The 23,214-nt window shown below is 34.3% G+C and overlaps 2 protein-coding genes across 2 annotated transcripts; one reads left to right on the top strand and one right to left on the bottom strand.

Annotated features, from left to right (window-relative positions):
* The first annotated feature begins 172 nt into the window (after positions 1-172).
* On the top strand, positions 173-11,507 carry LOC111995178 (probable E3 ubiquitin-protein ligase ARI7). The gene is made up of 10 exons (XM_065771773.1): positions 173-670; positions 3,857-3,981; positions 4,246-4,351; positions 4,441-4,531; positions 6,641-6,813; positions 8,153-8,257; positions 8,361-8,449; positions 9,923-10,030; positions 10,252-10,342; positions 10,486-11,507. Exons 1-10 carry the CDS (start codon positions 431-433, stop codon positions 10,741-10,743), a joined length of 1,386 nt encoding a protein of 461 aa, XP_065627845.1. The 5' UTR covers positions 173-430; the 3' UTR covers positions 10,744-11,507.
* A 4,369-nt stretch (positions 11,508-15,876) lies between these two features.
* LOC111995193 (calcium-dependent protein kinase 24) lies at positions 15,877-22,642 on the bottom strand. Its single transcript, XM_024027104.2, has 8 exons — positions 21,950-22,642; positions 20,024-20,147; positions 19,768-19,911; positions 19,471-19,623; positions 17,897-18,012; positions 17,648-17,815; positions 16,322-16,558; positions 15,877-16,210 (listed from the first exon to the last, which is right to left on the bottom strand). Exons 1-8 carry the CDS (start codon positions 22,466-22,468, stop codon positions 16,025-16,027), a joined length of 1,647 nt encoding a protein of 548 aa, XP_023882872.1. The 5' UTR covers positions 22,469-22,642; the 3' UTR covers positions 15,877-16,024.
* Positions 22,643-23,214: the final 572 nt, after the last annotated feature.

The raw sequence follows: 23,214 nt of genomic DNA, 5'->3' as shown, positions 1-23,214 counted from the left end.
CCTTTCTTCATGGCTAAGAAACAATATTTTTTGATCTCAAATTTTTTTTCTTCATAAAAATTTTACTTAAAAAGAAAAAAAACAGTAATTTCAATTTTGGAAAAATTGCCTCCCCTTATATTTACTTGCAGCAGTGGTCACTCTGTCTTTTTCTCATTTCTTCTAAACTCTCCTTTCCTGATTTCTCACTCCTGCCTGCCCACTCAAAAAAGAAAATCTCTACACTAACAAAAGTCTCTCAAATCTCACACCTTTTTTTTTTGCTTATTTCAACAAAACCCATTAAACCAATATAAAAAAACCGTGAACTTTCTCTCTCTCTTTCGCTTTTTCTTCATCTTTTTCTCTCCAACCAATCATCATTTTAAAACCCTAATTTCTTCTCCATTTCACTCCGATCCTCCTTCCTTCTCTTTCTAGGTCTTCTTCCATGGACTCCGAGGACGATATGCACGACGCCAACGATGTGGAGTCCGTAGATGACGAGTTCTACAGTGGCGAGGCGGAGGAGGCTCCCATGGATTACTATTGCAGCGAGTACGATAACATCGACGAGGACGTCGAGCTTGAATACGAGGAAGATGAGGACGATGACGATGATGATGCCAATTTCGACTTTGTTGAGGATGATGCTGATGATTCCATTGATATCGAGTCTCGTCGTGCTGAGGTTGTTGTTCAATTCTTCACTCATTTTCTCTATGTGAATTCAATGTTTTGATTGTTTAATTCGTGTTAGTGTGTTGTCGTTTGGTTGCTGAGAAAGTTTGGGGGAAAACAGGTAGGGAAGTCAAAGTTGGGTCCTTTGATTATGGGAATTAGTTTTTTTTTTTTATTAAGCTGTGTTTGGTTGCTGACTAAGTTTGGGAAAAAAAGGTAGGAATGGAAAGGTTGATCATGGGATTTTTTGCTAGTTTAAATCCTATTTACGGCAAAATTTGATAGCATTAGATTCCTTAAGCTCTGTTTGGTTGCTGAGAATGTTAAGGAAAAAGGTAGGAAGTCAAAGTGGGGTCCTTTAATCATGGGAATTAGCTTTTCTTAAGCTGTGTTTGGTAAAAAGGTAGGAATATAAAAGTTGGGTCCTTTGATCATGGGATTTTTGTTGGTTTAAAACCTAATTATGGCAAAAGTTGATAATGGTCGCTGAGAATGTTTGGGGACTAATGTAGGCTAGTCAAAGTTGGGTCCTTTGATCATGGGATTTCATGTTGCTTTATAACCCATTTATGGCTAACATTGATAGTATTAGTTTCCTTAAGGTTGCATTTGGTCACTAAGAATGTTTGGGAAACAGGTGGTAATGTCAAAGTTGGGTCCTTTGATCATGGGATTTTTTGTTGGTTTAAAACCCATTTATGGCAAAATTTGAAGGTATTAGTTTCCTTAAAGCCTTGTTTGGTTGCTGTGAACCTTTGAGATGAAAGGGAGGAATGTCAAAGTTGGGTCCTTTGATAATGAGACTTTTTTGTTGGCTTAAAACCCGTCTATGGCAATTTTTTTTTTTTTTTGGTTGTTTATGGGTAATGGAAAAAGTTGATAGTATTAGTTTCCTCAAAGCTGTTTCCGGTTGCTGAGAAAGTTTGGGTAAAATAGGCAGGAAAGTTATAGTTGGGTCATGGGATTTTTTCTTATTTAACACCCATTTATGGTTAGAGTTGATAGAAATATTTTCCTCAAAGCCGTTTTCAGTTGTGGAGAACATTTGGGAAGAAGATAGGAATGTCAAAGTTGGGTCCTTTGATCATGGAATAATTTGTTGGTTTAACATTGATTTATGTCTAAAGTTGATAGTATCAGTTTCCTTAATTAATGCTGTGTTTTGTTGCTGAGAATGTTTGGGAAAAAAGGTAGGAAAGTCAAAGTTGGGTCCTTTGATCAAGGGATTTTTTGTTGGTTTATCACCCGTTAATGGCTAAAGTTGATAGTATTAGTTTCCTAAAATAATTCTGTGTTTTGTTGCTGAGAATGTTTGGGAAAAAAGGTAGGAAAGTAAATGTTGGGCCCTTTGATAATGGAGTTTTTTTGGGTTTAAAATCCTTTTATGGCTAAAGTTGATTGTAGTAGTTTCCTTAAGTTGTGTTTGACTGCTGAGAATGTTTGGGAAAAAAGGTAGGAATGTCAAAGTTGGGTCCTTTGATCATGTGGTTTTTTTGTTGTTGTTGGGCTAAATCCCATTTATGGCTAAAGTTGAGAGTATTGTTTCCTTAAAGTTGTGTTTGGTTGCTGAGAATGTTTGGGAAAAAAGGTAAAGGCTAAAGTTGATAGTATTAGTTTCCTTGAAGCTGTGCTTAATTGCTAAGCGTGTTCGGGTAAAATGTAGGAATGTCATATTGTCCTCTGGTCATGTGATTATTTCTTACTAAACGCCTATTTATGGCTAAGTTGATGGTATCATTTTTCGTGAACCTGTGTTTGGTTGGGGAGAATGTTTGGGAATAAGGTAGGAAAGTTAAAGTTGGGTCCTTTGATTGTGGGATTTTTTCTCATTTAAAACCTATGGCTAAAGTTGTTAGCATTAGACTATTAGTTTCATATCAGATTTGTTTGGTTGTGAAGTAAACTGAGGGAAAGTAGGGGAAACATTTTTGAAAATGATGTGTTATGTTGTTTAGGGTTTCCTAATTGTGTGAAATAGGCCAGCTTGATAAAATTTGAGGCCTAAGGTGGTAATTTTAAATAAGACTCTTTCTTATATCAAATATTTAAAGAATATATTTAACTTTCAATATTATAATTCTTTTATTTAAAATTTATTTTCATCTTTTGAGATGCAAAATTAATAATGATTTTTTTATTCAACTTCTACTATCATTTAGTTTTCAATTGATAAAATGATTGATCTACTTAATCTTTCTTATGAGACAGTGCATCTTAGGTGTGATTTTATTGATTTTAATTTTGAAAATTAACAATATGATAGTTAAGATTTTAGGTAGGATCTTGGGGCCCTTAGGCAGTAGCTTAATGGACTATAGTTAGAGCCGGCACTGTGAAAAGAACCTTTAGAGAAAGAACTAAATGCTTAGGAATGCGTGGTAATAGATGCGTAAATTAATATATGTATATTTTGTATTTTAACTATTGAATCACTTCTTCAAATAATGAATATTTTGTATATTGGGCAGTGGTAGAATTAAGTTTACACTCAACTGAGCCTAACATTACCTTGAAGTTCTGTATGGGTTTTATGAGAAAATTGTAATTTTATTGATTTTGTGATTCATATCATATTGGTCCTAGGTCCTAGAAGAAAGAAACCTGTAGTTAATTGTGCTTAATGCCAGCTAAAGTGGTTATGGTTTTCTTAAAATTCTGGTGTATTGCTGAGAAAAGTAAGGAGAAGAGAGGAGAAGGAATGAGTTGAATCTTATGTTATGTGTATAAAAAGCTTTGTGGTTATGTTATGTTATTTGTACATAAAATATGCAAAATTGTAAAGTTGTTTCTGTCATATTTCCTTTAATTGAAGGACAAATGCATGTTTCTACCTTTGAAAACATGTAGGTCCCAATTTTGGAGAAACTGTTAAATTGGTGCTTTCACTAAAAGTGACTTTTGGAAAATAAATGGGTCCATAATCTCTTTTAGTTATCAAACACTCACTTCAACTTTACTGGCTAGTCACTCAGCTTAAAATCACAATTTGAAGCCCAAAAAGTGCATTTTAGATCATGAACTTTGAACTTAGTCAAAACTTTCATGTCTCCTTGGAACTTTGGCCTTTAGGCAATGTTTAATCTTCACTCATATAACCATGAAACTAAGTGATGCTGTTTTCTGTTAAACCTTCATGCTATATTTAGTTGTTGCTTGGGCTGTCTTCTGAATTTTACACATTTGTATTTTGTTTCAGCAAAACTTTACCATCTTAAGGGAATTTGATATACAGCAACGTCAGGAGGATGATATCACAAGAGTATCTACCGTTCTTTCCATAACTCGAGTTGCTTCTAGCATCTTACTCCGCCACTTTAATTGGTAAACCAATCTCTTTCTTCATGCTTGTCACCTGTAGTTGACATGGAGTTGTTTCATATTTCTGTAAACCAATCTCTTTCTTAATGTGTAAAATGTAGTTTTTTTTAATAAGGAAGTTTGGCTTGTATGAGTAAAATGTAACATTGGAAACTATAATTAGAAATTTTAAATTTTGCAACTTCGGATGCAGCATTTTGTATGATGGGACTCTAGAGGACAATTGTTTCTGGTATGTTGGTGTTAATGAAGAAATTGGTATTGCAGGAGTGTTAGTAAAGTACATGATGCATGGTTTGCTGATGAAGATCGAGTTCGTAAAACCGTTGGGTTGTTGGAGGAGCCAATTGTTCGATTACCCAATGCTAGAGAAGTAAGCTATGTAGATAATGTGCTTGGTTATCTTCTCTGTGTTCTGATGTCGGAGAATCCCTTGTAATATGATGTTTGTATTCATGGCAGCTTACTTGTGGGATTTGTTTCGACACCTTTCCTCGTGACAGTATTAAATCAGCTGCTTGTGGTCATCCTTTTTGTAGTACATGCTGGGAAGGTTCGTCCAAGATACCCTTATTTATTTATTTATTTTTAATGTGGTTTTAAACTGCATTGTAAGCTGCATCTTCAACTTTTATTTTGAATAAGTGCAACTTGGTGGTTTTTAAGGTTATCAACATTTGCAACCATTTTTAGTAATTTTATTTTAAAATTTCACTAAGGCTGTGTTTGGTTCCCGTAAAATATTTTCAAGTGTTTGGTTGTATTATGAAAATTGTTGTGGAAAATATTTTCATGTGTTTGGTTCTATTCTAAAAATGTTATTTTCTTACAAAATTTTCACATTTTCTCAGCTATTTTCTCAGCATCCAAACAAATTTTATTACAAAAAATTTCAAAATCACAGCCAATTCAACAACAAATTCCGGCAGCAAATTCTGGCAATCAAAAGCCACAACCACCAAAACATCACCACCACACCACCACAATAACAACAACAATCAAACTTTAAAAAAAGAAAACTGAGAGATCAAGGAAGAGAGAGTGATGGGTTTGCGTCTGGGTCTGGGTCGACGACGAGGTCGAGGTTCGTGGAAAGGCGAGATCGAGGAGGCGATGGGTCTGGGTCTGGGTCAAAGGCGATGGGTCTGGGTTGAGCGGTGTTGGAGCGATCGGCGCGGTGCTGCGATTTTCCTTTGATTAATCGGTGCAGTGCGATGGCGCGGTGCTGCGATCGGCGTGAGACCGATGCGATGGCGTGGTGCTGCGATTGGCGTGAGACCGGTGCGATCGTCGGACTCGGAGTGAGCTGAGTTCTCTCTTCTTTCTCTTGTTCTCTCTCTCTTTTGCGTTTTCCGGAAATGGTTTGAAGTGAAAATAAAACTGTAAAACCATTTCGGGTCAAAGCAACATTGTACACGGTCAAATGAAAATGATTTCCGGAAAATGCTATTTTCAAAACCAACCAAATAGCCTATTTTACGGAAAATGATTTTCTGAAATCATTTTCACCCAAAACAAACGCAGCCTAAGTTTTGTTCAATGTTATGTCTAAAATACTGTACAACTGTGGAATATTTTAATGGTTTTGTTCTATGTTTGTGTTGCCATGTTGGTCTTGTACATGTTTTTTTTTTTTTTCTTGTAAGGAAAAAGTTTACCTCCAAATTGGTTTGGTGGGAAATTCATCCAACTCACATCCATGTGTACTTTTGGTCACATGAATTTTTTAATGAGTTGTGTGATTTGTTTAAATAATACGTGTGAATAGTCTTATAAATTGCCACGTAATGTATAGGAGGAGATTCCGAAAACTTTGTCCATTTTTTAAATGCAAATATAGTTTTATTGGGGATTGCTCTTCCTTTCCTTGAGGTGTGGAGAAAAGACAGACTTCCCTCTTGCTTCAAAAATAGCATTGACTGTCCTAGTCAGAGTAAGGGTAATTACAATGTTAATAACTAATACTAATTTGCCTTTTTACCCCCATTAAACTTGCCTTTTCCTTTGCTTGTTCCCCTCTCCTTTTTTTGGGTCTCTTGTATTTGTTTTTAAAATATATATCAACCTAACTTCCCTCTTCACATATTGTTTTTCCTCACCAAACCAACATCCATTAAAACTTTTCTTTTGTGTGTTTGTCTTCCTTGTAATCAGTATTAATTTGATCTCACCTCAAACAAGTTGTCCATATCCTCAACCCCTGATCCACATCAAGATCTTGTTTGTGAGTCTATTAAAAAGTGCTTTTGGATTGTTGCTCCTGTGATTTAAAGCCAAAAGTCTTGTTTAGAAAAATGTACAAAGTCTCTAAAGTAAAAACCAATAATGAAGTCAGGATTTATTTCGAAGATCAGTGGCTTCTGTCTTTTCCCAATACTTTGGGTCAGGGGATTGTAATTTTACCTTTTATTTTTCATTTTAAATTATTTATCCCAATTTGTGGTAGGTGGTAGACATGTAACCCATACGACTTGCTTGATGCACGCCTTATAAGGATATATGTTTAAAACCATTCAGACAATTAATAAATGTCACTCATCTATCCAAAGTAAAGAATAAATTCAACCTACTGTGGATTATCATTTTGAATATTTCCATGCATTGTTGATTTGAGGATTTTGCTTATATCTTATTTCCTGCTGTATCTTATGCATGTTTTTAGGGTACATCAGCACATCCATTAATGATGGTCCTGGATGTTTGATGCTGAGATGTCCTGATCCATCTTGTGGTGCAGCAGTTGGTCAAGATATGATTAATTCATTGGCATCTAATGAAGATAAGGAGAAGTACTGCCGTTACCTTCTTAGGTCTTATATCGAAGACAGTAAGAAGGTGTGTAGTGAATTTGAGACCCTGACATTAGGATCATAATTTATGGAGTTTTATTAAATGATAGTTCACTTTATAATTCGAAGTTGTGCCTCTTTTTTTTTTTTTTACCAATTAGTGTTCATAAAATATATATATGGGTGACTTGAATGGAGATTTCCATTGGAATCCAAGCTTTTATTGGAGCTCTGCAAGATTGGGAACTTGAGCCCTCTGGTTTTTTTTTTTTTTTTTTTTTTTCTTATTGTGTTATATCCTACCCATGTCTGAAAGGGCTTGGGGGTTGATAATAAAACGATTTGAAGGCCTTTTAGAAGTCATGACTTTCAAGTTAAAATCTTATTTTGTCTTTAAGATTGGGGGGAAGTAGTCCTTTTCTGTGGAGAATTTGGAAGGCTGGAGCACTTCTTTACTTGGACAACAGCATTGGTGAATATTTTAACAGTGGATAATGTAAGGAAGCATACAAAATAGTGATTGGTATTGCATGTGTAAATCAAGTGGAGAGAAAGCAAATCATGCACTTTTTCACTGTGGCATGGCTAGGGAATTGTGGTCACTGGTGCATATTTTAAGTTTTGTGGATTATGCCTAAAATGGTTGTTGATTCTTGGCCTGTTGGAAGGTGCAGTTGGAAGACATTGTGGTGATGAAAATTTGAATATAGTTCCCTTTTGTATCATATATGTGGTGTATTTGAAGAGAGGAGAATGTGCAGAAATTTGAGGGGTATGATGTTGAAGTTTCTGTTTTAATGTTCCTTGTAGTATTGGACTTTGGCTAGAGTTGCTTCTCCACCTCAAATTTGTGGAGTAAGACACTGCGTCTGTTCAGTTTGGATCTATATGTATATCTTAAATCCTCTCTACAATGAGTTGGTCTCTTTTGATTGTTGGATCTGCTTTTGGATATTTCCTGTCTAGCTTTTTACAATTAAGTGGGTTGTAGCAGGAGCTTTCCTATGTTTTTATCTCTAGGGCTTGACTTTGTTAGATTTAAATATCTCATGTACATGTATAGTTAAAGCTTTATCACATATATAGCAGGCCATTCTCTCGCTCCCCCCCCCCCCCCCCTCCCTCTCTTTCTCTGTGTCCCTCCTCTGCTTTCTGTACATGCATTGATTTTTCTGTTGAATTTTTAGAATTCTGTGCATGCTGTTATTCCTTTGTTGCATGCATTAACCCTGATATTGGTGCTTGTTATGTAGGTAGCCATATGTTTAATCATCTGTTCACCTTTAGGTCATTAGTCGTTAATGGTATATGAGATCGTGTTTTCTTGCTTCTTCTTTGTTTCCCAGAGTTCTTACTATGTTTCTTTTCTGCCCCAAAATTGCTAGACCAAGTGGTGTCCTGCTCCAGGTTGCGAGTATGCAGTTAATTTTGAGGCTGGCAATGGGAATTATGATGTTATTTGTTTCTGCTCATATGGCTTTTGCTGGAATGTAAGTTTCTTCTGGCGTGCTTGGAAATTTTGGTATAATAACTAGTTTCTATAGGAATTGGTCTGCATGCTAGATCAATAAACTCATTCTGGTGGATCTGCAGTGCACAGAGGAAGCTCACCGGCCGGTGGACTGTGGTACAGTTGCAAAGTGGATTTTGAAGAATAGTGCTGAATCTGAAAACATGAACTGGTAGAAATTATTTTAGCATCTTATGTCTTATCTTCCTTTTGATTATGCTACCTGGATCTTTTGGATATATGTATCACTTTTTTTTCTCCCGTCATCCTGATAATTGGCAGTTTTCAGCTGTTTCCTCTTAAAAATCTTTGGTTGCCTAGGTATCATATGTGCAGAGGCTTACAGTGTTCATTGACTACAAATATTGACTTAGTTTTTGGTATTCAGTTACTTGTTGAGAGGTTTTCTTGCCTGCGTTGTTTCTTTAGTTGCCCCTTCTTTTCTTGTTGGGTTCGTTTTGGTTTTTACACTAGTGTGATTGTGTGAGGGTACTATGATATATCTGTTACATGTCTTGAAGGAGCATGGTCAATTGATCATGAAAAAAGCTGAATGACAGTAATTCTCTTACTTAAACATGTGTTAGAAACTCTTGGGAATGAAAGAAACTTAAGTATGAATATGGCAAAGCCTTGGGTAAAAATACCAATTGGTGTGGTTATTGTGCTAAATGGTTTTGATGGTTGTTATTGTTATTATAGATTTTCTACTTGACATGATAGTCATTTAGGAATTTGATTTTCAAGTGCAATTTGTTGAATTTAAAACAGGACATTATGGATGGATTTCTGCTAACTAGTCTAATGGTTTGTATTGTATTAGTTTTATGATGTTTTTAGTTGCTACTTATGTTAATGGATGTGAGTGGAACATTGTTGTTGTAATCATCTGCCTGCTGGCTGCGGGCGCCGCCCCCACCCCCCCCACCCCCAAATTTTTTTTTTTTTTTCCTTTTCAATTGTATTTAGAATCCATATTGGGGTTCATTTCTGTTATGTCATGGTCATTTTAATCATGATAGCATATTATTTTGCAATGATGAATCATGGAGATATGCTTTGAAGGTCCTTCAGCCTATTTTATTTTTGACTGAAAGGTATTTGAGGAAAGATTCATTTACTTTTCAACAGAGTGGAACAGGTTTATCCTTTCCTCCATTTTGAGTTACCTTCCCATGTTACTCCCATCCATTGCTACAAAAGAATACAGGGCTAGTTTGGGCATTTAAAAAACATATCAGTAGTGAGGAGTTTTTCGCTTTGTAATTTTTTATAATTTGATGAACAGTAATGGACAAGATTGCTTACCTTGCATACTGTTCGTTTACTTAAGAGGGGATTGAATACTGTGGAGTTCTCATTTCCAAAACATAGTATCCAAATCAATTCACTGCAAGTTTCTGTTTTAATGGCTCTTAGGTCTAAGTTGCATGAATATGAGGCCACTCCGAGCTAGACTGTTTTGCCTTCTTGCCTCTTGATTTGCTTTTTTGTATCGCACTTTCCTTGACAATTAGAGATGTGTTTATTTATTCTCTGATTACTACTATTTCATTTTTTGTTTAAATAGCTTTGTGAAAATATAGTGGAACTGCTGATTTGTTTCTAACTTATGCTGCACAATGCCACTTTTGATGTAACTCAGGATACTAGCTAATTCTAAGCCATGTCCAAAATGCAAGAGGCCAATTGAAAAGAACCAAGGATGCATGCATATGACATGCACACCTCCCTGTAAATTTGAATTTTGCTGGTAAGAGCCATAAAGAATATTTTACTATTTCAGAAATATGTCATTCTTATGAAAAATGTAACACCCCCTGTACAAATGTTTTGAGATTTTGTTCCGTCCGTAGAAGAATTCATGCTATATTATATTATAAGACTTTCCTATATTTGTTTACAAATCATTGGCATTTTATTTAGATGTGTTTTAATGTAAGTGCATGTGAACTTCATTTAATGTCAATGCAGGCTATGCCTAGGTGCATGGGCTGATCATGGTGAGAGGACAGGTGGTTTCTATGCTTGTAACCGTTATGAGGTTGCTAAGCAAGAGGGAGTGGTGAGCTAGTTAAAGATTTCTGTTTGGTCATTCATTCAGTGGATAGCTTAGTGTTTCTGACATCTATGTGATAATTTGCTATCATCTGTGATAAACTAATATTTTCTTTCTTACCTGTGAAATATCATGTTGGCACTTTTTAGTATGATGAGGCTGAGAGAAGAAGAGAAATGGCAAAGAATTCTTTGGAGAGATACACCCATTATTATGAACGTTGGGCAAGCAATCAATCGGTATACATAATTTTTAGGTTTTTCGAATTTATCTCTGTTTCTTATGATGTGCAATGGATCCTTCCATTTGTTTTGTTGTTTGTTAGTTTAAGAAATTTTTTAGTACTTCTGTCTATCAAAATTTACCACAGTTCATTGTTTAGTCTTCCTTTTGTATTTCAAATTTAACCAATACATGTTGAATACTTGATTTAGGTAGTGTTTTGTATCTCTACTGGTAGAATGCATTCCAGTCCAGTAGAATGCATTCTAAAAAATGCATAATGACAAATTGTTTTTTTTTTTCTTCTAAAAAATTGTGTTTGGTTTTATGCTGAAACTCTTATTGTAAAAGTAATTGTACCGAATGTGATTGTGTTTGGTTATGAATTCATGGAGATTGTATTTTTTGCCAATAATAAGGTGGTGGTTCCCATTTTTTCTTTCTTTAAATGTAAACAATTAATCTTACATGAATATAGTCCTATTCCAAATACATACTAATGGTGTCAAGTATAAAAAGCAATACACTTGCACAAGCAAATTTTTAATTAAACAATTTCCAAGAACAGGCAAATTACATTAGTTTATTTGTAATTAGATAATGTTGTAACAAACAACAACAAAGATAGAAAAAACAGATTAAGGGACAATTCTAAGAGAAGAAAGAAACTCAATGATAAAAGGAGTGATATATTTTTATATATATATATATACCTTCTCTTTCTTTTAATATAAAGGTTATTAAAAGAATAACTACACCAAAACCTGTTTCTTTCAGAATGATCCATACAATTCTCTAAAGGCCATTTAATAACAAGAGTGGGAAGCTTAATAACCTCTAAACCAACAGAAAGCTTAAACTGTCTGAAAAATCACGGTTAAGGAGTAGTGGGGAAAAAAATAGGAGTGGGAAGACAATTTATGTAGAAAAGGGTTTTTTTTTTTTTTTTTTTTTTTTTTTTTTTTAAATAAAAAAAATTTGGGTATATTGTAGATCTGATATGTAGAAATTGTAAAAAATTGTCGTAGTTAGTTATTTAAAAGTTTTTTTTTTTAAAAAAAAAATTGGGGAAATTGTGAACAAGGTATATTGCTTTCAAANCACTTCGAAAATGTTCTGAGTTTATTTTAGGAGGAACGTTGTGATATGCTTTGAGTTTGTTGTAAGAGAAATATTGTGATAAATGCTCAGATCAAAACCTTGCAAGATGCATAGAAGTATGTCATGAACCAAATCTATAAGCTTGAATGGTAGTGGGCAGTCCAATCTGCCCCAGATGTACTGTCCTAGTGATATGCACTTTGCCACATGTCCATACTGTGTTCTGTCTGGTTCTGCTTTATTAGAGCGTGTGTGTGTGTTGGAGTTAAGCCCTAGAAATAGGGTATAGCACTGGAAAGTTTCTTGTTCTGGAATTTAGGTAGGATAGAGATGGCATGTGCTTGTATTTCTTGGTGGTTTGGGTATTGCTGCCTGATATATTTGCTCATTCTTGTAAACCTTGCATTGGGAACTATCAGGCTGCGGTGTTTGAAAGCTGATGTAGAAGTTGATTAAGTGATTCCTTTTTTTATGGAGAATAGATCTTTGATTGTCTTACTGCTTCTCTCTCTCTCTCTCTCTCTCTCTCTCGTGCAGTGTGTGATGTTACTTCTAATGTTATTTATTGAAGTGTATGGCTCTGGCATGCATGTATTTTGTCCCTTTCTGCTTTTACCATTGCAATTACTTGGCTAGTTAATGTCATTAGTCTTCTCTGATTCAGCTTGTTATCTTTATGTAATTGCAACAGTGTGACTAGGAATTACTTTGAGAATCTAGTTAGGGCATTAGAGAATGGTTTGTCAGATGTGGACAGCAATGGCGCTTGCAGCAAGACAAGCACAAAAAATGTAGGAGGGAGCAGTAAGGGTCGAGGTGGAAGGGGAAAGGGAACTACTCGAGCCGGCGGTTCTAGCAAAAGTGCTGATGATACCCTTTATTGGTCTTGTGAACAATGTACCTATGCCAATGTCAAGTCTGCCACCAGATGCGAGATGTGCAACCAGCAGCGCCGGTGAAAAATCTAATCCAAATTAGTAAAGACAAGATGGAGAACATAAACCTTAAACTCAAGAAGAACAAAAGCTTGATTTGAGGGTGATACCTAGTGTAACGGTTTTTGTGGCTCCTCTTTTGCTAAGGCTGTCGAACGCATGTGGAAAAAAAAGAAGGAAAGTAGAAATGGAAGAACTCTTTGAAGAAAGGGCAGCCTCTTTGGTGTCGTGTGTGTAGCAGGAAACACTATAATGTATTGGTTCTGTTCTGTATATAGTGCTCTTTTTCTATAAATATAAATATAAAATATTGGGGTTCTGCAACTTGCTTTTGTTGCTGATTTACGTGTATTACATTTGCACCGGGTAAAGTGAATGCAAATGATATCTTATGTTCTAAAACTAGTTTTTCCTTATTTTATATTAGATTTGTATATATATAATTTGTAATATAATTGCTCTTGTATAAATCAGGGGAAAAGCTAGGCTCTCAATATGGATGTCTAAGAAGCATCTCCAATAGCTTCTCCATATTTTGTGTGATCAAGTTTCAGCTAACCAACTGATCTTTTTCTGCTGGATACCTTTTTAAAATATACTTTTCAACAAGCTCATTATTTTCTCTATTCCATTCAGATATTAGTTTTATTCTATATATTTTTTCCAGCACACTCGACCAAGCTAGCACATAGAAGCTAAATCCAAACCTAACACCACCTCAGCTATTATTGTGAAGCATGGTAAGCCACCAAACGAACTTAAAGACCTCCCAAACCGGTGGTATCTTATCTATTTTCTATACCCAATCTAAATTGCAACAGAAGCTAGCTGCTGTATTTTTCTTTTTTTGATTTATATACATAAAATAGTTAGCTTACAGCTAGGTTGTTGGAGAAGATTTTTTTGGGGGAAAAAACTAGTTACCTAAAAAAATGGGAGGCTGCTTGTTGGATGCTCTAATGCGGTTGATTGTAGCCTTTAGCCTTTAAATTATTGTTGAAGAGAATTTATATTTTCTAAGTTAGTATTTTGTTTTGATTTGGTGCAATATTGTGATGCAGTGGAATTTACTTGGCAAAGAATTAAGTATATAACCAGCATATTGATGTGCGATATCACAATATTAAAGAATAGATTTCTTTGAAGGATTTTTCTCTTTGAAGGATTCACACTAGTGAGAATGCTTCTGACATGTTGACAAATTGTTCTCACAGACAAATTCAAGCACTACTTGGACTTTGATTGGTGCCTGCAGTCCAGATTGTGTAACCTGATCCAATTTAAACCAAGGAAGAGATTTGTTGTTGTGGTGGCTTGAATCCTAGTGAAGTTAATTAAGTCATGGTTGTCTTTTGGGTTTTGATTTTTCATTCCTTTCTTTGTGGCACAGTTTGGTGAACCCTATCTAAAGCACTAAGCCCATCCTATACTAACATAAATATCAAGTTTAAGTCTTCTCTGATGTAAAACACAATATAAAGTTGTCAGTGCTATGACTTTTGGGACTAAAGAGAGAATTTTCCTCTTTTGTTTGTTTGTAGGAGAGAGCTTAGAGTCTATTTGGAGAGAGAAAGAGGGGGGTTGGGGGGGGGGGGGGTTTGTTGGAGGTTTCTTGAATCTATTACCTTTTTAATTTATGTATGATTGTGGAGTTTGGTACACATTTAAGATTAAGTTAACTTTGATTGTTCCTCCTATATTGTATGTATTTTGATAAATATATGTAAGTTGTATGATAGAAAGGAAGTAAAATTCAATTGCAAAATCTATTAGTAAATAACTAAATGAGTTAATTTAATTATTTTGTCCAAATTTATTGGTACATGAAGTCATTTAAGTATTTTTTTAAATTAATATTAATCAAACAATAATATCTTTTAAATAATGCATCTTATGAATGTTTTCATTTAAATTTTTAATAATAAAAAGAACATTTTAAATGATATTGTTTACAAACTAAAAGATTTAGACGAAGAATTAGATTGACTATTTTTACAAAATAATATACTAAACTGAAAATAATTTTAACATGAAGATCTAATTTGACAATTATAGTCATAATTAATGGACTAAATTTAAACTCTTTTTTATTTTATTTTATTTTATTTTATTTTTAAGAATCTTAAAAATTTTAGTTTAGTCATGAATGATATGCAATATTATTTGCGTTGCCCCTCTCCAATAATATCACCTTGATATACTTTTTTTTTTCTTTGTAATTTCATGATAAGCTCCATTAATTTGGTTGGTGGTGATGATGCTATTGTTAAATATTGGGGTATTGCTTTTGAGACCCCACTTTTAGAGCTTTAGGTGGCATTATGTGTGTTGCGGTGATTTTTCACATATTCGATGAGGTTCCCTACACCACTTATGTCAATTGGGTTTTCGCCGGATTGTGGGGTGAGACTTGAGAGTGATTGAGAGGAGGGTTAAAACACTACTATAAAGTATTTTCAGTCTACTTTGGTTCATTTTCAGCTTACATGTCTATGTATTTGAATATGACTTTCAATTATTTGAATAATATTAATTCTAAATTTTTGATAAGTTATGATTATATAATCTCCTTAGGATAATGAGAAATTTTTTTTGATAAGTAAAAGAATGAGAAATCTGATTCATTAATTTGAACTTAAAAAAGATTAGTTGTACCCCAAAAAAGGAAAACATAACACACTATACCAAAAGTTTGAATAATATAGATCACTTCTAAAAAGAATAATATCAATCAAACACACTCAAGTTTCTTTTTTTAAAAAAAATTGCGGAAAAAAAACTCCAAAATAATAGAATGATATATTTGTATAGATAGAGAGATGGAAAAGAAGAAACTTTTAAAAAATAGTTCAATTTTTAAAGTGAACAAATTATCTAAAGAATAATTTGTATATTATACCACATTACAAAATAATTATATATTTTCAAGTATCACGTGAGTTTGCAACTAGTAATAATAATATATAACCTATTATTAATATGAGAGGTGAGAGTATGAGATTATTATATTCTCCGAATACTATATAATTTGCCCCCAAATCTAGTTAAACATCGAAGGGAATTGGAGAATTTAAATAGGTTGGTATCTTTATGAATTTGGGATTAGACAAATGCAGCTTTGGAACATGGAATCTTTTTGTGCAACAAATTCTGCTCCAATTTACAGTAGCCATTTCAATTCCAATTTCCATGATTTTTCATCCTCAATTTAAGAGACGATTTAATAAATATCTCATCATCAAACCTGTCTTTTTCTCCTAAAAAAAATCCATTTCCAAATCCTTCATGTTAAAAACCATCTTTTCACAAGTCAAAATAATTACAACAGTGCCTATGAATATTTGATATCTACCTTTCAATTTTTCATTGTTCTGGGGAGAGGAAAAAGATTTAAGGTACCTCAACATTTTTGGTTTCCTCCAGTGATTAATCAACGTTTAGGCTTTAGTTCCATAGACTTGAACATTTTGTCAACTTTTACATCCATAGATTTGTCCTTGAACATTTTGTGGCTGAGAGCATTTAGCAATGCTCTAGAGTACTGGCGAGAAGACATTTTCCAATCCATGCCTGTTTTCATCATTGCTTTAAACTCATCATAACTGATTCTACCATCCTGTAATTAGAAGAAAAGATCAACAAGACATTATTAAAAAAAAGAAAAAAAAGAAAAGGAAAAAAGGTATTATGTGACATGTACTTCAAAGTATTTATGTTTGAGAATTACCTTATCCAAGTCAACATCAAATATGATATCTTCGATGAGCTTGTCATTGTTAGGACCAAGTTTATCATCTAGCATGATCTCTCTCAATTCATCCAACTCAATATACCCATTTTGATTCTTGTCAAAGAACCTAAAAGCTTCAGAGAGAAGATCATCACCACCAATCTTTTTCATCATGTGAACAGACATTGTCACAAATTCTTCGCAATCTAGTGTGCCATTTCCATCAACATCCGCCTTCAGTATAAAATTAAGTCTTAGATATTGAGGATTAGAAGGAATAAAAGAAAGAAAGAAAGAAATAAGAGGAATCCTAGATATATTAACATTGGAATGGTAATGTTAGCAGCAAAGAAGAAAAGAACAGACAAAGGTAATAATATCAATATGAGGAAGTAACTGTAAATTGTCTTCTATCTGCTTAAATACAATTTGAAGCTTCTCAATCTTCTGCATCAAATTTGAGTTTTAAAATTAAAAAAAAAAGGCTTATATTTTTCAAAAAGTGACCAATCAAATGCTTTTCAGTCATTTGAAAAAAATCCATCAAGTACCCTTTTCAATTTATAAATTCAAGAGAGGTATAAAAATACTCTTCTAATATATTGAAGAGGGAATATGCGTGCACAAGTTATGCCTTAAAACCATATGCTTCCAAACTGAAAATTCTTACACCAGTTGCACCAGATAAAAAGTTATGTTTGAGTGTCCATGAAAGGTCGGTTTTAAAGTACTTGGGTTATCATTGCATCATACTATGTTTAATTGAATTGAAAAAACGCAGAAGCCGAGGCCACTGGCGCCTATCTACGTCATATGACAGCACTCAAGCGTAGAGTTAAATTGTGTCAATAAATTATGTCCTTATTCATAATCAGTAAATTTGGAGAAAGAAGAGTAACTGCAATCGGTCAAAAAAAAAAAAAAAAGAGTAACTGCAGTTAGTGTTAGAAGTTCATTTAATGGAAATGAATACATTGATCTAATGAAGGCTAGACTTGCAATTTTACTAAGCAACACCTACTATGCTTCATTTGTAGAATATATGGAACATCTTCTAAATTTTTAGAACACGCATTGAGGATTTGACCTTGAAAGGGATAAGGGACATGCATTTCTAGTTCTAGATTTCTCCAAGGTCGAAATCATGACGTGATTGAGATTATGGCATGGTTCTCTAATGACTCATGAAGTAAGAAAAAAAGTTATCTAAAAGATTTAAAATAAAACCAAAGAATGGGATATGCTGCAGTTACTTAGTCATACTGAAAACCAAGAATGCCAATAGCAAGTTTAAAAGCAAGGTCTTATGCAGAATAAACTCACAGCATCCATTAACATCTGGACCTCGTGATCAGGAACAGAGTGCCCAAACATATGAAGGCCCACTCTGAGCTCCTCAAATGACAACTGTCCATTGTTGTCTGTGTCCATCATATCAAACATCTCTTTGATTCGAAATACTTGTTCATCTGGCAAGTTGTCTGCCACAACCTGTAGTCAAAATAGGTAGCAGTTAATAATGTTTGAGAAATATGATATCAGGCAAGGAAATAAAGCGTTCAAAAAACTTACTCTCAGAACCTTCTTCTTGAATTTATTCATCAAGGAGAACTGTTTGATCCTTAATCTCACATTTTCTCCCAAACAAACATCGCGCATTTTATTTGCATTTTTTATCCAAGTATGTTCTTCACATAAGAAGCAGGAGAATGATTAGTTCATTTATCATACAGTTCACATTCAATTCTGCACATAATTAAAGTAGGCATAAGTGCTAGGCAAATGCTAGCAAAGGAAACGCATATATTTTTTAATAATGGTCAAAGAGAATTAATTAATGCATGAATTTTTTTATTTATTATAAAAAAATAGATGTAGCCAGTACTGCATAAAGAAATGGAAGCTCACTTTTTCTCTATCGACATGTTCTATTGATGCATCCTTGTTCTTGGTATTCATTTTAGTTCAGTGCTTCCTTCAATGAATGGTTTATCATTTGTTGTCATCAATTTCTAAAACATACTTTCAAATGCATTCCTTCAAGAGAAAACATAAGTTCTACCCGTAATCATCATTTCACCTTACCATTGGTGAAGATGCTCAACTAAGCTAACAAGCCTTCTCATATGGCTACAGAAAATTGAAAGAATCCCACCTTAAAGTAATGTCTTGAGAAACGATCGGCATGACTACAGGCATGAAAAGTATTTATCTGAAGTCAGAGTTTGGCTTGCGGCACGCATGAGAATTGGACTTTAATCCTCAGACATCATTGTTTCCACCTCATGATTTTATATTGTCAAGATTTTTTTTTTCTCATTTAAACTAGTATAGTAAAGTGAGCAATATCCTCCACTGGTCAGAAAACGAAAGAATAACACCGGACCAAACTTGGTGGGGCCAGCCAAAAGTATTGCTCCACATCCAATCTCCAAATGTAGACATCTCATATGCACAGAAAATTTTCAGTCCATTTTCCAATTATCATCCATTACCTATGTAATTGTGTAAAGCAAATATTTGTATCTTTCCAATTATAATTAGCAGTTTCTTGCCTATATAGCATGTGCTTCTCTACCAACAACCAATCATAAAGGCTACATGAAGACTCTACTACCATAAATATGATGCTGGAAAATTGTGGAAATATAAGCATCTGGTTACTTCTACTAATACCTTTGCTGACACTCAGATTATTTGCCCCTGGAAATACCTCTCAGGGAATTGATTGTGATGCCTTCAGTGATACCCGTCTTTATCTTGCTGAGAAGGACATGTCTAATAGGACTCCCAGCAGAGGTGGGTTAATGAAAGTCAATAAAAACATCAACCAGAATTACGGATGTCTGGTGATCTTCAAACTAAAACTAACAACCTAAAAAGTAATTCTTTTTTTGGTCCTATGGGCCACTATGAACTGATCAAGCAATTATAATTTAGTCCAACTCAGATATGTAATTACATTCCATAGAATTAAAGGAGTCTATATACAAGCCATACATTGAAAAATATTCTAAGTTGCCATATTATCCAACTGTAGCTTAATTCAAATTCATTCTAAAAGTCTTTCAACATTTTTGGCAAGCATGTAACCTTAAGCAATGAACACAAATGATATTTTCATAGATAGGTAAGAAGGTACATACCAAGGACTTCATCGATTGTCATCCGACTGTAAGGATTTGGATCAAGCATATTTTGCACTAGATCTTTTGCTTCCGCAGAAACCTTTGGCCAAGGATCCCTTTCAAAATCTACGTCACCCCGAACAATTGCGTGTGCAATTCCTTCCTCAGTTTCTGTGCTAGTTGTAAAACCCATATTAGGTTGCATTCCGAAATAAACTATTCCACACAATTTTTTATGCTAACATGATAATAAATGTTATAACAGTTTTGCAAGAACTGAAATATCTATAAGAATGGAATTTGAAAAGAACTTGCCTGCCCAAAAGGGAGGAACTCCACAAAGTAAAATGTAAAGGATAACACCTGCACTCCATACATCAACTTCTGGCCCATAATTTCTTCTTAGGACCTCTGGAGCCATGTAATATGGACTTCCAACAATTTCACTGAATCGCTGACCTACCAATATATAGTGAAGATCATAGCTGAAGAATATGTACCCAACCATGTGCAAAGCTATATTAAGGCACATATGCAGTCAGATATTGCTATTTAAGAATGTAAAGGATACCAGTTTCATAGAATATGGAGAGGCCAAAGTCAATTGCCTTTAACTGTGCAGTTTCACTTGTATCTGTGAATAAGAAATTCTCGGGTTTCAGGTCCCTATGTATAACTCCATGCTCATGGCATATCTGTGACAAGCATAAAAGCCCCACTTGAAAACTAAGCATAATACTAATACTTGGTATTCCACTGACAAAATGAATGAAGATTTGCTTTCGATTTAACTGGATAACATCTCATACATTCATAGAATCAAAAGCCACATACACGTAATGGAATAAATTAATAGAAAAACTTCTGAAAGTTATTTATTGAAGCTTCTCCTTTACTTGTTACCAATCTCTAAGTGTGATTTGAAAGTTCCTTATTCAAAAGTAGTATCCTATTTTCGAAAGTTTTGTGCTCAAATAAGATTTTACCTTACTACTACTAAGTACTATTAACATAGTCCCTAACTTGATCATTGTGAGTACTTATAAAGTGTGACAACTTATTCACACTATTTTAATTACAAAAACCACAATAAGAGTTGTAGAGTAGTATATGGCTAAAATTTCTTCTAAGGTTTAGTTATTCAGAATATAAAATAATTACCCCAAGGACAAGACTCTATCTGATGGAACCAGACACTATCTTACAAATACTATATCCTCATCTGATTCTGTGCTTAATAACCTCCCAACACTGATTATTAAGTATAATAGGGATCTTCTAGCCAATATAGACCATGACTAGAAGGGTTCTGGATGGTAGATATCATATGGACACAGACAGATCTGCAACTTTAAGATAATGTGCAGTATTTAGTGAAAATGAAATTACAAAAATAGTCAGTAGGATTTAAATCTGCTAAAATCGACTAATGCTCAGATGGAAATAATTATACTAGAAAGAACTGCATCAGAGGGCCCTGGAGAAAATGAAAACAGTGTATCTTCCTAAATCTAACAAATTGACCCATACAAGAATCAAGTTCTGCTCTATTTATGAATCCATGTTAATGGATTACTTGTTAATCTGGATTGGCTAACTTGAGGATTGAACTGTAAAACCAGAATAGAATTATTCAAGCACCCTTCATGACAGTTCTCTCCTATTAATGCTGAAGAATAATTATATCGAGCACCCTCCTAAAACATATGCAGCTTTTAATTGCCATCAAAGGTATACCAGGAAGATGGATGAACTTCAAAACATTGCCCAACACCAAGCAACTCCTGAAATTTTAATATATGAGCTTAATGGGGTAAGTATCAGTGTATCACATCAGATATTGAAGCTGCTCCTTCAGGAAGCCCAATTCCACCATGTGTAATTACTAAGTACTCTAAGAGCAATGCTCACTCCTTTCACGTAATAGCGAATCCCATTAATTAAATTTATGATGAAACTTACTATTCATTTGAGAGGAGGGAGCATTACTCCTGGAGTACAGATTAATCTTTCTTACTACCACATATTTTGTATGCACGTCTAATTTTCTTCAACATAAATAATGTTTCCTTGATGAGCCATTATATAATGCAACCAAATGATCTTCCATAAACATATGTCTATGCGCATATTAAGAATTATCAAAACCCCAAAAAAGGACAATTTCCAGTTACGACATGAAATTATGGACTAACTTTACAAATGGGCGAAAATAATTACAAATCCTTAGGCATTATATCTTAGATTCCTCAAATAAACTCATCCAGACCAATGCATTAAAACCAGTGTTATCATTTTCAAGGACAATTAAATTCAACCATATGATTCGTCAATGCAACCAGATGATTGAATTTAATCGAGAAACTTAAAGAACTATTTACCTTGAACAAATACCCTATTAATGGTAAAACTTCAAAAGCATGAAAAAACATACCCAAATCTAGATTCATATGTTCTATGTATCATGGATTCATAACATGAAAAAATCAAAATTTACCTTGCAAACCTCAATAATACTCTTGACAACCCTAACTGCGGCGCGCTCCATGTAATGGCCACGTGCAATGATCCTATCGAAAAGCTCGCCGCCTTCACAAAGCTCCATGACAAGATAAATGGCATCCATATCCTCGTAAGCTTCCTTGAAGGCCACAATATTAGGATGTGCAGGCAAATGCCGCATAATCTCGACCTCCCGCCTTACATCCTCAATGTCAATATCGGTCCTCAGCTTGCTCTTAGCTATGGTCTTACAAGCAAACGTCTCATTGGTCTCAAGATCGACACATTTGTACGTAACGCCAAACTCGCCGCGGCCGAGTTCTTTGCCAAAGCTGTATTTCTTAAATATGTCATTGCCAGTTGGTTTGTCGAGGATAGGGAGAAGGTGTAATGCGCCGGAGTTGAGGAATCCGGTGGGGCTGTGGTGTTCGAATTCGAATTCGGATATGTCTTTGGTGTCCTTTTGCTTCTTGTGGAGAGCTGCTTTCGCTGGTGCAGAAATGCAGCCTCCCATGAGGATTTTGTTAAAGCAATAGCTCCAAGAAAGAGATTTCTTTGTTTATTTCTTCTCTCTGTAAATTGGGTTATGAACATTGAGGCATAGAGAACCCCATGAGAGAGAGAGAGAGATTTGGGGAGAGAGTGAGATTTGGAGAGAGAGAGAATTGGTGGGATGTGAATGAGAATGAGGTTGGAAAGTTCAAAAAACAGTTAATGGTTGTCTGTTGAACTATACTCGTCCCTCCATTTTCTTAGGGTTGCTTGAAAACCGTTACTTTGAGGTTAGGTTAGTTTACAAGTTCGTTATTTTTGCTGACAAATGGTAGATTGTAAGTTTGTAAACAATAGTTTTGAGTAGAAAATCTAGAATCACAATCTTTTGTGCTACAACTTGGATACGGTAAATAATGATCGGTGAAGAAAAAATAGTAAGTTGATATGAAAGTAACAGACATTCAATCAAAGTTTACCACTTAAGATAGTTTTGGAAAACGGTTGGTAAATGTTGTAATTCTAAAATAACTTAGTGAAATAGAATGAGGTGGTTGTAAAAATTGGAAACAAAAATGGTTTAAAAGCTATTTTGGTTGGACAAAGATTTTCTCCAAACTGATTTGGAGTATCATGTGGTGGCTCATTATATAATCATAATGTATTATTTAAACAAAAGAAGTGTTATGTCTATAACATTTTTATAGCATTTTCATAATAAATTATAGGTGGTAAGTTGTTATTAGTTCTAATTTGAATTCAAAATTT

Source organism: Quercus suber, unplaced genomic scaffold (assembly GCF_002906115.3).
Source record: "Quercus suber isolate HL8 unplaced genomic scaffold, Cork oak 2.0 scaffold_49, whole genome shotgun sequence".
Classification (NCBI taxonomy): domain Eukaryota; kingdom Viridiplantae; phylum Streptophyta; class Magnoliopsida; order Fagales; family Fagaceae; genus Quercus; species Quercus suber.
Note: the sequence above shows the minus strand (reverse complement) of the source record. Positions and strands in the feature narration are given on the sequence as shown.